The sequence below is a fragment of the Aquarana catesbeiana genome, linkage group LG03 (assembly GCF_042186555.1).
Source record: "Aquarana catesbeiana isolate 2022-GZ linkage group LG03, ASM4218655v1, whole genome shotgun sequence".
Lineage (NCBI taxonomy): Eukaryota > Metazoa > Chordata > Amphibia > Anura > Ranidae > Aquarana > Aquarana catesbeiana.
This window is the reverse complement of record NC_133326.1, coordinates 311,592,096-311,606,106: the sequence shown is the minus strand read 5'-3', so window position 1 is coordinate 311,606,106 and position 14,011 is coordinate 311,592,096. Positions and strand designations below refer to the sequence as shown.

The 14,011-nt window shown below is 43.4% G+C and overlaps 1 protein-coding gene across 2 annotated transcripts in view; it reads right to left on the bottom strand.

Moving 5' to 3' along the window:
• APPL2 (adaptor protein, phosphotyrosine interacting with PH domain and leucine zipper 2) overlaps window positions 1-14,011 on the bottom strand; it is a 151,111-nt gene that overhangs the window by 88,622 nt on the left and 48,478 nt on the right. For both annotated transcript variants that reach the window (XM_073620281.1, XM_073620282.1), the window contains exon 3: window positions 10,813-10,872. In XM_073620281.1, the coding sequence (XP_073476382.1) occupies window positions 10,813-10,872 (60 nt within the window). The remainder of the gene's footprint in view (window positions 1-10,812; window positions 10,873-14,011) is intronic.

The window sequence follows — 14,011 nt, the reverse complement described above, 5'->3', positions numbered from 1 at the left end:
GTTGAAAGCGCAGAGAGCATCATGAAGACCAAGGAACACACCAGGCAGGTCTGTAATACTGTTGTGGAGAAGTTTAAAGCCGGATTTGGATACAAAAAGATTTCCCAAGCTTTAAACATCCCAAGGAGCACTGTGCAAGCGATCATTTTGAAATGGAAGGAGTATCAGACCACTGCAAATCTACCAAGACCTGGCTGTCCCTCTAAACTTTCAGCTCAGACAAGGAGAAGACTGATCAGAGATGCAGCCAAGAGGCCCATGATCACTCTGGATGAACTGCAGAGAACTACAGCTGAGGTGGGAGAGTCTGTCCATAGGACAACAATCAGTCGTACACTGCACAAATCTGGCCTTTATGGAAGAGTGGCAAGAAGAAAGCCATTTCTCAAAGATATCCATAAAAAGTCTGGTCTAAAGTTTGACACAAGCCACCTGGGAGACACACCAAACATGTGGAAGAAGGTGCTCTGGTCCGATGAAACCAAAATCGAACTTTTTGGCCACAATGCAAAACAATATGTTTGGCGTAAAAGCAACACAGCTCATCACACTCAACACACCATCCCCACTGTCAAACATGGTGGTGGCAGCATCATGGTTTGGGCCTGCTTTTCTTCAGCAGGGACAGGGAAGATGGTTAAAATTGAGGGGAAGATGGATGCAGCCAAATACAGGACCATTCTGGATGAAAACCTGTTGGAGTCTGCAAAAGACCCGAAACTGGAACGGAGATTTATCTTCCAACAAGACAATGATCCCAAACATACAGCAAAATCTACAAAGGAATGGTCCACAAATAAACGTATCCAGGTGTTAGAATGGCCAAGTCAAAGTCCAGACCTGAATCCAATCGAGAATCTGTGGAAAGAGCTGAAAACTGCTGTTCACAAACGCTCTCCATCCAACCTCACTGAGCTCGAGCTGTTTTGCAAGGAAGAATGGGCAAGAATTTCAGTCTCTCGATGTGCAAAACTGATAGAGACATACCCCAAGCGACTTGCAGCTGTGATCGCAGCAAAAGGTGGCTCTACGAAGTATTAACGCAAGGGGGCCGAATAATTTTGCACGCCCCACTTTTCATTTTTTTATTAGTTAAAAAAGTTTCAAAAATCCAAAAGATTTCGTTCCACTTCACAATTGTGTCCCACTTGTTGGTGATTCTTCACAAAAAATAAAAATTTTATATCTTTATGTTTGAAGCCTGAAATGTGGCAAAAGGTTGAAAAGTTCAAGGGGGCCGAATACTTTCGCAAGCCACTGTATGTCTGGTTCCGTCCTGCTTCCCCTGTGATTTGGGGGCGATCCAGTCCAATGCAGAGGGTTTCTCAACCAGGTTGAGATATACTTTGAGATGCTGCCCCAGGCATTTCCCACAGACAGAAGCAAAGTATGTTTTGTGATATCTTTGCTTTCTGAGAGAGCCTTGGCCTAGGCAAACCCTCTATGGGAGACGCAAAAACCCTGAGTTTGTGGCTTCCTTTATTTGACATTCCCACACGCTCCGTGCTTCTGCTGCCAAGTGCCTCATGTCAATCAAACAGAGTACGAGAACTGTTGCTGACTACGCCACTGAATTCCGTACTCTGGCAGCAGAGGTTGCGTGGGACAATGAGGCCCTCGTGGCTGCTTTTTCTCATGGTCTCTGGGATACCATCAGGGATGAGATAGCAACCCAAGATATATCCACTGAGCTGGAGAAGTTGATCACGTTTGCCATCCTCTTTGACTCCAGACTCAGAGAAAGACTCTCTTTTAAGGAGCGCTTGCGGAAGACTCCTGTACGTTTGTCTCCGAGATTTGCAGTCCCACCCATGCCAACTGCTTTACCACCTTGGTGCCACGTCCTCACCCTATACATGTTGAGAACCATGAGGAGTATGAAGTACAGTCTATTGTTGACTCCCATAGGTTCCGTGGGTGCATACAGTACCTGGTGCATTGGAAAGGGTATGGCCCGGAGAAACGCTCTTGGGTCTCATCCTCGGACGTACATGCCCCTTTCCTCCTCCATGATTTCCATAGACTTTTTCCCCTCAAACCCGGTGGTCCTCCGAGGGGGAGGGGTCGATGAGGAGGGGGTACTGTCAGGGCTGGGCTCAGCCCTTCCTTCTCTGAGCTGGCCGCTCAGCTGTCGGCTAATTGCCAGCTCCCATCTCTCTCCACAGTTACTCAGCTGTTGATGATCCTGCTCGTCAGTCCTGCCTACTTAAGCTGTCCAGTCCTGAGGAGCTCTGCCTTTGCCTTGGTCACATCACTAGAAACCATCTCCTGTGTTCCTGTTTAAAGACTGGCTTTGCTGACATCCCTTCTGGCTCCAGATCCTGCTTGCTGTTCCACTACATTGATCCCTGACTTTTGGCTTGGCTGACTATCCGTTCCGGTTACTGAACTTTGGCTATGTTTTGACTACGTTTGTTCTTTTTACTTATTATTATTATTAAACAAGTGTGATTTAACTGTACTTCTGTCTCAGTCTGATTTCATGGTTTCTGACAACCTGTTAGTAAATTAGTGATACGTGAGGAGACGGAGGGAGTGAGCCGAGGGGTAGAGAAATAGATTTGGGCATCGTCAGCGTAGAGGTGGTATTGGAAGCCATGGGAGGTCATCAGCTGACCCAGGGAGAAGGTGTAGGATGAAAATAGGAGAGGTCCAAGAACAGAACCTTGGGGGACCCCAACAGAGAAGGGAAGAGGAGAGGGGGTGTAGAATTGTAAGTTATGCCAAAGGTGCGGTTGAATAAGTAGGAACCAGCGAAGAGTACAGTCACGGAGACCAAAGGCATGGCGTTTTTTGAGGAGGAGGGGGTGGTCAACCGTATCAAAGGTAGCAGAGAGGTCCAAGAGTAGGAGTACAGAGTAGTGTCGATTGGTTTTGGTCGTTAGTAGATCAATAGTTTTAGGAGAGCAGTTTCTGTGGAGTGTTGGGGAGTAAATCCAGACTGAAGGGGATCGAGAAGGCCATTAACAACAAGGTGGTCGCTCAGTCGATTGTAGACCAGATGTTCAAGGAGTTTGGATAAAAAGGGGAGCAAGGAGATGGGGCGTAGGCTGTTAAGAATGGATGGGTCCAGTGATGGCTTTTTAAGCATAGGGCTGACAAGTGCATGTTTTAGAGAATTGGGGAAGATGCCAGAAGATAGACAGAGATGTGGGTTAGAGAGTGTAGAATAGAGCCAGAGGGTGAATGTAGCATTTGCGAGGGAACAGAATCCAGAGGGCAGGTGGTAAGATGGACGTTAGCAAGTAGTTTAGCAACCTCGTCTATAGTGGTGGGGTTGAAAGAGGGAAGTAATGATTGTACCTGTGGACGTGAGGTGTAAAGCGTGGAGGGTATCTGAACAGTAGAGGTCTCCTCGCGAATTGTATCCACATTTAAGTTACCCGTAACTGAGTCGGTTGAAAAGCCCACTTCTTGTTTGGGTTCACTGAAGCCTCCTCAAGATGTGCATGCTTTTCCTGTTCATTCATTGCTGGAAAAGCTTATATATTCTGAGTGGGATCACCCAGATAAGCATTTTTTCCCTCCTAAAAAGTTTTCAACACTTTATCTTATGGAGGAAAAGTTTACAAAGATGTGGGGTATACCAGAAATTGATGCTGCTATATCCTCTGTAAATAAAAGTTTGACTTGTCCTGTTAACAACGCTCAAATGCTTAGGGATTCAACTGATTAAAAGTTGGAATTCCTGTTAAAAAACATTTTGTCCTTGGCAGATTCAGTAGCTCAACCTGCAGTGGCAGCAATTGGGGTGTGTCAATCCTTGAAAGACCACTTGAAACAGGTACTCAAGGTTTTCCCTGAACAGCAGGCCCAGGAGTTAGCCGAGTTACCAGCGGCTTTGTGTTTTGCAATTGACGCAATCAGAGATTCTATCCTTCAGACCTCTCACCTTACACTTGGGTTGGGGCATATGCGTAGAATTTTATGGTTGAAAAATTGGTCAGCCAAAGCGCCATGCAAAAAGCTCTTGGCTGGTTTTCCTTTCTGCGGTGTGAGGCTATTTGGGGATGATTTGGACAATTATATCCAAAAGATTTCAAGTGGGAAAAGTATCCTTTTGCCAGTTAAGAAAAGGAGTAAACGTCCCTCATTTAAAACGGGCTCTTTCTCCAGTGCCAGGGGCATCAGCCTCCAGGCAGTCGCGATGGCCTCCACCGTCAGGTTCAAGAGGTAAAAAATTCAGAGTCAACCCCAGGGACAAATGAAGTCCTGGGGAAGGAAACCTACAAGACAGAACGCTAAAGCCTCTTTATGAAGGGGCGCCCCCGCTCATTCGAGTGGGGGGGGGGGAGACTGCTACAGTTCTTAAAGGTCTGGCAGGAGGATTTTCGGGACAGATGGGTGGTCTCCACAATAACTCTAGGTTACAAACTAGAGTTCTGAGAATTCCATTTCCTCAGATCAAATGTTCTCAAAGACCCAGAAAAAAAGAAGTCTCTCCTTCAAGCATTATACCGACTTTTGTCGCAAAAAGCGACCATGGTGGTTCCCAGGGAAGAGCAGAGGTTGAGGTTTTTTTCAAACCTTTTCACTGTGCCAAAACCAAATGGAGATGTCAGACCCATTCTAGGTCTTAAAGATCTAAACTGGTTCCTAAAAATTTCGATCTTTCCGCATGGAATCAATACGATCAGTAGTCTCCATCGTTCAAGGAGGAGAACTTCTGGCATCAATCCTATTTTCCCCGCTCATCAGAAATATGTGTTTCGAAGTAGAAAAACTTCATTTTCAGTTTGTAGCTCTGCCTTTCGGTCTAGCTACTGCACCTCGGGTGTTTACAAAGGTCTTGGCCCCTCCTCTGGCCAGATTAAGGGCCCAGGGTATAACGATTATAGCTTACTAGATGACCTGCTCTTAATAGACGGGTCGGTAGCCCGCTTAGACCAAAGCTTGGTCACCACGGTCAACTACCTGGAATACCTAGGTTGGGTCCTCAACCCAGAGAAGTCTTCTTTAAAGCCTGTAAGAAGACTAGAGTACTTGGGTCTGGTTATAGATACAACCCAGAAGAGGGTGTTTTTACACCAGGCAAAAATCAGCGCCATAAAAAGGAGCTGGTTCAGGTAGTCAGGGCAAAGAAAGGTCCTTCTATTTGCCTTTGTATGAGGTTGTTGGAAAAGATGGTGGCTTCATTCGAAGCGGTTCCCTATGCTCAGTTTCATTCGAGACTGCTGCAAAACAGTATCCTGTCTGCCTGGAACAAGAAAGTCCAGGCGCTAGATTTTCCGATGCGATTGTCGCCAATAGTGCGTCAGAGCCTCAGTTTGTGGTTCATACCTGAGAATCTGCGCAAAAGGGTATCAGAATTGGCGGCTCTTTCTTGTGATATTTTATCATTCACAAGGATAGAGTAGTATTGCGTCCTCATCCTAGCTTTCTACCAAAGGTGGTTTCAGGTTTTCATCTAAACCAGGATATTGTTCCGCCTTCATTTTTTCTGGAACCCTGTTCTACGGAAGAAAAGTCACTACATTCTCTGGATGTAGTGAGAGCAGTCAAAATCTATTTAGAGGCGACTGCTCAGGTTCGGAAAACTGATATTTTGTTTGTGTTGCCTGAAGGTCCTAGAAAAGGACAGGCAGCGTCGAAATCTACTATTGCTAAGTGGATTCAGCAAGTAACTATTCAAGCTTATGGTTTGAAGAGGAAAGTTCCACCTTTTCAAATCAAAGCGCACTCCACCAGGGCTGTTAGTGCTTCATTGGCAGTGCATCACCAGGCCTCCATGGCTCAAATCTGCAAGGCCGCAACTTGGTCTTCAGTCCATACTTTCACCAGATTCTATCAGGTGGCTGTAAGAAGGCATGAGGATATCGCCTTTGGGTGCAGTGTGCTGTCTCCCTCCCCTCAGATAGCATTGCTCTGGGACATCTCATACAGTAAATACTGTGGCTCTGTGTCCCGTGATGTACGATAAAGAAAATAGGATTTTTATAACAGCTTACCTGTAAAATCCTTTTCCTGGAGCACAGAGGTCCCTCCCCTCTTCTAATACACGTACATTGCTTTGCTACAAAGCTCCCAGTTTTAAGGGGAGGGGTTATATAGGGAGCTAAACTTCCTGTCTAGGGTGTGCCAGTGTCCATCACCTAAAGGTGCCTATATAACCCATACAGTAAATACTGTGGCTGTGTTCCATGATGTACTCCAAGAAAAGGATTTTACAGGTAAGCTGTTATAAAAATCCTATTTTTTTTTCTGACAGCTCAGATCGGAGCTATTGTGCTCTGACCAGGGGACACTCCCAGCGCCAAAAAAACGCCGGTTAGCGCTCTTAGCCATTGGCTGATTGGGATCCGGACAGCTGCTGGTTTTTCAGCATGCACAGCTGGCTTCTGTTGGACCGGCTGCCATACACATGGGCCGAATGTCAGCCGGTCTTTATGATGTCGCCCGACATTTGACCCATGTACTAGGCTATAACCAAAATATAAGACCTTAGAATGGTAAAGATGTTATGCATACAGCATTTTAAACATACAAATTGACTGAATCACTGAAAATCACATTTTACATGACTCAACAAGACACAAGTCATCATGACCAAATCCATTGTTATTTAGAGTTGAACTCTAGGGAGATATACAGTAAATGACACAAATTAATTGATATATCATCATTAAAATGTATTTTCAGGCAACCAAGGTAAGTACCTGAATTTGACCTAGGATCAGCATCTTTCAGTCTCTGTACTTCAGGGCTGGAGTGCGAGTGGAAGAAGCAGCACAAGAACCAGCTGAGCTGACAAAGAGCATGCCGATAGGAGGAGAAAGCAGCAAAAAAGTGCAATGAGCTAATAACAGTGCTGTTTCTCCTTCACTTTTTAGTCACAGGGTGGTGTAGGGCTCATGATGGCCTGGGCTCAGAGGAAGTGGGTTGAATGATGCAGGTTGTCATTTAACCTTGATGGTTATTGACATCTAGCGACAGAAAAGAAGTACTGCAGGAGACAGCTCTGGAAAGAAGGTGTAAAGAACGTAGCTGAATTTTAGGTTTTAAAGGATATAAATTTTCTGTTTTTTCCTAGAGTTCTGCTTTAAATGATAAAATTCATTTTTCTTGAAAAAAAAAATACGCTGAAAACTCCATGTATTATTTACAAAAAACAGACCTATTATGATAAGTCTTGCAATGAGATAACAGGAACAGCAAAGCACAACCCATTTCACCAACCTGAACATGTAAAGAGCAAGAAAAAGTATGTGAACCCCTTGGAATTAACTCGTTTTCTGCAGTAATTTGCCATAAAATTGTCATCTGATCCTCAACGAAGTCACGATAAACAAACACATTGTGCAGCTGATAACACACAAACAATTCTAAAGTGTCTTTTGGAACACACCCATTAACCACTTCAGCTGCGGAAGGTTCTACCCCCTTCATGACAACGCCACTTTTTGCGATACGGCACTGCGTTGCTTTAACTGCCAATTATGCGATCGTGCAACATTGTACCCAAATAAAATTGATGTCCCCCCCCCCCCCCCCCACAAATAGAGCTTTCTTTTGGTGGTATTTGATCACTTCTGCGGTTTTTATTGCTTGCGCTATAAACAAAAAAAGACCAACAATTTTGAAAAAAGTAAAAAAAAAAAACAAACAATATTTTTAACTTTCTGCTATAAAACACAATAAAATCAAAATTTCTTCATCAATTTAGGCCAAAATGTATTCTTCTACATGTTTTTGGTAAAAAAAATCCCAAGCAGCATATATAGATTGGTTTGCGCAAAAGTTATAGCGTCTACACACTATGGGATAGATTTATGGACTTTTTTTTTTTATTATTGTTTTTACTAGTAATGGCGGCAATCAGCGATTTTTAGCAGGACTGCGACATTGGGGCGGACAAATCTGACACTAAGTGACACTTTTTGGGGACCAGTGACACCAATACAGTGACCAGTGCTGAAAAAAATGCGCTGTCACTGTATAAATGACACTGGCAGGGAAGGGGTTAACATCAGGGGCGATCAAAGGGTTAACTCTGTTCCCTGGGAGTGTTTTCTAACTTTGTGGGGGATGGCATAACCGAAGACAGACAGAGATCCGTGTTTCTGCTTAGCAGAAACACAATATCTCTGTCTTTCTTACTAGCAGAACGGCAATCTGCCTTGTTTACATAGGCAGACCGCCGTTCTGCTTCTCTCTGAACGATCGTCGGGTGTCCAATCACAGGGGGAGCGGGGCTCCGGCGGCATGCAATGACGCACCCCAGAGCCAAAGAAAGGAATTACATACAGGTACGTGATTTTGAGGGGGCAGATTACACAGCACTTGCACTGTGCTGTTTAGTCTGCTTTAAGGTACCAGAAATTTTTTTTTTTCTTTTTTGGGTTAACAAATGCTTTAAGGCTAGAAAGGGATACAAAGAAATCTCTAAGTCACCAGACTCTGAAACCGTCCTAGACAGCGTGACTTGCAAAACGACTTCTGTATAGAAGTCAATGCAAGCCGCTTCGAAGTCACACCAAAGTAGTACAGGAACCTTTTTCTAATTCAGGGTGACTTGAGTCGCTCCTATTAGAATGGTTCCATTGCAATTGGAGCAGGACTTGTCAGAAGTCTAACTCGCCTGGTAGGTCACCCCTGTGTGAACCGGCACTTGGTGTTTATGCATCCATCAAATCGACAGAAAAATAGTCTATAAATGGAGACAGTTTAGTACTTTGGCTACTCTTCCTAGAAGCGGGCTCCCAGCCAAGATGACTCCCAAGGCACAATGCAGAAACTTCCATGATGTAAAGAAGAACCCATGAGTGACAGTTAACTTGTTCAGATCCGCTTGTTCAGATCCGCTTTGCCGGGAGTACGTCTATTGACGTTGTCCCCTTTCAAAGCTGGCCACGCCCCCCAGAAGGGGGCGCGCGCTGTGATCACCCGAGTCAACGATCCCGGCCCCTTACTACCTGATCAGCTGTCAGCCAATGACAGCTGATCACGTGATGTAAACAGAGGATCGCTAATCGTTTTTTTTTTTTCTTCTCGCGCTGAAAAGAAGCTGATCGCCGGCTTCTGTTTTAAGGGACATTGGTCCCGAATAGGAAGAGGCGAAGCTGCCTCATATGTGCCCACAAGTGCAACCTGCCAGTGCCACAAATCAGTGGCCACAGTGCCCCAATCAGTGCCCACAGTAGTAAGTGCCAGCAATGAGTGCCACCTATCAGTGCCCACAAGTGCCACCTATCAATGCCCACCAGTGGTGCCAATCAGTGCCTCATCACTGCCACCCATCAGTGCCACCTATTAGAGCCCTTCAGTGCCACCTATTAGAGCCCTTCAGTGCCACCTATTAGAGCCCTTCAGTGCCACCCATCAGTGCCCACCAATGCCACCTATCAGTGCCTACCAGTGCCACTTCATCAGTGCAGCCTATCAATGTAGCCTCATCAGCGTACATCAATGAAGGAGAAAAATTACCTGTTGTTCGCAAAATTTATTAACAAAATATAAAACGGTTTGTATTTTTTTTTTTTTTTTTTTTAATCAGTCTTTTTTCATTTTTTTTATCAAGAAAAAAAAAACTGATCAAATATTACCAAAAGAAAGCTCTATTTGTGGGAAAAAATGATAAAAATTAAATTTGGGTACAGTGTTGTATGACTGCGCAATTGTCGTTCAAAGAGTGACAGCTCTAAAAGCAGAAAATTGGTCTGGGCAGGAGAGGGGTTTAGGTGCCCAGTAAGCAAGTGGTTAAAGGCTTGAAGACATCACTGGAACTGGCAAACATCCCTGTTCATGAGTCTACCATATGTAGGTCTTTGAACAAGCAGCTGCTACTCTCAAAAAAACATTGCTGAGAGCCTGATGTTTGCCAAAGAGCATTCTGGTAAACTGCAACTGGGAAAATGTGGAGTGAAACAAAAGCTGAATAGCCACTAGCAATAATCACTGTTCTCCCAGTAGGGATGGCTTCCCTTGCTCCCCCTGCTGGGAGAGCGCAATACTGACTGTGGTTGCATGAAAGAAAAATCACACCATCTATGGCCAGCTTAAGGTGGTTCCTGTATGTGATGCTCCCACGGCATAACGGTTTGGTTTGCCAAACTGGTGTCAGTTGATGAAGTCAGAGGCAAGTAAAACAACAAGCGTGTAGGTGAAAAACTGACAAAAGTCTGAGCAGATGCAGCTCAGGCAGTGGTGACACAAACAGCGGACAACCAGAGGACAGACCGGGTGATAACCAGAATGATAATCGTGGATAACTAAACAGATACCAAAACTCTCAGAAAAACAATCACAAACCTTTTGCTAGCAAAAGAGAAATGCTATAGAAATGGTGGAGGAGTGTACGTGTGTGTGTGTGTTTTTTTTTTTTAACCTCTCGGTAATTCTGCTGCTGGACAGTTGTCACCAGCAACAGGATTATTATAGTGGCATAGGCCTAACTGAGCAGATGAGACTGCAGACTAGTTTTCCCTATCCAATAAAGAATCCTCCTGGCCAATGACAGTATACAGACTGGATTAGAAGTAGAATGGCAGGAGTGTTGAAGATTTAAAAAAAAGAAATGACAAAAAGCTATCACATCACAGTGATTCACTGCCTTACTATTTGCTTTCAGACCGAAAAAAAAACAATTAAAAAAAAAATAAAAATAATAATAATAATAATAATAATAATAATAGGACCACTAACTAAAACCTTTTGGCCATATTGTAATTTTTGGCATTGTACGCTTTTTTGCTTTTTAAGCTTCATATTCTTATTTCATATTAACGACTTTGCACAATCGCATTGACCTATTTTTGTTCTATGATCAAATACACACAGCGTAATAATAACCACTCATCTGGAAAATATTTGTACCTGTTTTTCATATGAGAGAAGTTGGCCGGACAGTTGCTGGGTTGCTAGACACATTTCATTCTTCAAAAAGAACACAAATATCAAAGTCAGCAAATACCTGCACAATTTCAACACACAAGGAGAAAATGTCACTGTATAAATATTCTGTTCTTCTTTTAACTGATATTATATGTTTGATAGTAAAGGAGACAAAAGTAAGGACAGTCTGAAAAAAAGACAATGTTGCAAGAGCTGAAGTTGTAAAATTGATCAATAAAAAAAATAAAAATTGTAGCCCTTTCTTGCCATGAATAAATACCATTGCCCTGAGCTTCACCGTGTCAACTACAGCCGAGATAACGATGGCATTGGTCTTTGGCTGAAAAGTGCACTGTGGGTGTCTGACAACATTAGAGAGATTGCAATAAGTCTTGTTTTCGATCAGACACACCTGATAAGCGAGCTCAGATGATCAATAGGAAACAGAGCCAGTTCATGTATGAGGAAACATGGCTGTCCACGTGGAAAAATATAATTAAAAAGCTATACAAAAATAATTTTTTAAACACACTTTGTTAAGACTGTTTACATTTAAAAGGGGTTGTAAAGGCCGAAGGGTTTTTATCTTAATGCATTCTACACTTACCTGAGGTCCCTCTCTGTCCAGCGATATCCACGAGTGTCTCCCTCCCTAATTGGCTGCCGCTGCTGTTAAAGTCAGCTAGCCAACCAGGATACAGAGGGGGCAGGACTGGACGGGGGCTCTGTGTCTGAATTTACACAGGGAGCTGTGACTCCGCTCAGGTGCCCCCATAGCAAGCTGCGTGCTGTGGGGGGCCAGGAGTACCAAAAAAGGGACCCGAGAAGAGGAGGATGTGGGCTGCTCTGTGCAAATCCACTGCACACAGCAGGTAATCATAACAGGTTTCTTATTTTTATAGGAAAAAAGAGGCGAACTTCTGCTCAGATCACTGCAGCAAGAACCAGGAGCAGGTACCTGTCAAAACCAGTAGCTGCTGACTTTAAAAAAAAGGTGCCAAATGTGGCGAACAAGTGAACCTTCCCATTTTGGGTTAAGTTCCGCTTTAACCACTTCAGCCCCGGAAGGATTTACCCCCTTCCTGACCAGAGCACTTTTTACAATTTGGCACTGCGTCGCTTTAACTGCTAATTGCGCGGTCATGCAATGCTGTAACCAAACGAAATTTGCGTCCTTTTCTTCCCACAAATAGAGCTTTCTTTTGATGGTATTTGATCACCTCTGCCGTTTTTATTTTTTGCGCTATACACGGAAAAAGACCGAAAATTTTGAAAAAAAATGATATTTTCTACTTTTTGTTCTAAAAAAAATCCAATAAACTCAATTTTAGTCATACATTTAGGCCAAAATGTATTTGGCCACATGTCTTTGGTAAAAAAAATGTCAATAAGTGTATATTTATTGGTTTGCGCAAAAGTTATAGCGCCTACAAACTAGGGTACATTTTCTGGAATTTACACAGTCTTTAATTTATGACTGCCTATGTCATTTCTTGAGGTGCTAAAATGACAGGGCAGTACAAAACCCCCACAAATGACCCCATTTTGGAAAGTAGACACCCCAAGGAAATTGCTGAGAGGCATGTTGAGCCCATTGAATATTCATTTTTTTTGTCCCAAGTGATTGAATAATGAAAAAAAAAAAAAAAAAAAATTACAAAAAGTTGTCACTAAATGATATATTGCTCACACAGGCCATGGGCATATGTGGAATTGCACCCCAAAATACATTTAGCTGCTTCTCCTGAGTATGGGGATACCACATGTGTGGGACTTTTTGGGAGCCTAGCCGCATACGGGGCCCCGAAAACCAATCACTGCCTTCAGGATTTCTAAGGGCGTACATTTTTGATTTTACTCCTCACTACCTATCACAGTTTTGAAGGCCATAAAATGCCCAGATGGCACAAACCCCCCCCAAATGACCCCATTTTGGAAAGTAGACACCCCAAGCTATTTGCTGAGAGGCATGTTGAGTCCATGGAATATTTTATATTTTGACACAAGTTGCGGGAAAGTGACAATTTATTTATTTATTTTTTTTTTGCACAAAGTTGTCACTAAATGATATATTGCTCACACAGGTCATGGGCATATGTGGAATTGCACCCCAAAATACATTCTGCTGCTTCTCCTGAGTATGGGGATACCACATGTGTGGGACTTTTTGGGAGCCTAGCCACGTACTGGGCTCCGCAAACCAATCACCGCCTTCAGGATTTCTAAGGGTGTACATTTTTGATTTCACTCTTCACTGCCTATCACAGTTTCGGAGGCCATGGAATGCCCAGGTGGCACAAACCCCCCCCAAATGACCCCATTTTGGAAAGTAGGCACCCCAAGCTATTTGCTGAGAGGCATGGTGAGTATTTTGCAGCTCTCATTTGTTTTTGAAAATGAAGAAAGACAAAAAAAAAATTTTTTTTTTTCTTTTTTTAATTTTCAAAACTTTGTGACAAAAAGTGAGGTCTGCAAAATACTCACTATACCTCTCAGCAAATAGCTTGGGGTGTCTACTTTCCAAAATGGGGTCATTTGGGGGGGGTTTGTGCCACCTGGGCATTCCATGGCCTCCGAGACTGTGATAGGCAGTGAAGAGTGAAATCAAAAATTTACGCCCTTAGAAAGCCTGAAGGCGGTGCTTGGTTTTCGGGGTCCCATACGTGGCTAGGCTCCCAAAAAGTCTCACACATGTGGTATCCCCGTACTCAGGAGAAGCAACAGAATGTATTTTGGGGTGTAATTTCACATATTCCCATTGCATGTTTGAGCAATATATCATTTAGTGACAACTTTGTGCAAAAAAAAAAAAAATAAATAATAATTTGTCTCTTTCCCGCAACTTGTGTCACAATATAAAATATTCCATGGACTCGACATGCCTCTCAGCAAATAGCTTGGGGTGTCTACTTTCCAAAATGGGGTCATTTGGGGGGGGTTTGAACTGTCCTGGCATTTTATGCACAACATTTAGAAGCTTATGTCACACATCATCCACTCTTCTAACCACTTGAAGACAAAGCCCTTTCTGACACTTTTTGATTACATGAAAAAATTATTTTTTTTTGCAAGAAAATTACTTTGAACCCCCACACATTATATATTTTTTTAAAGCAAATGCCCTACAGATTAAAATGGTGGGTGTTTAATTTTTTTTTTTCACACAGTATTTGCGCAGCGA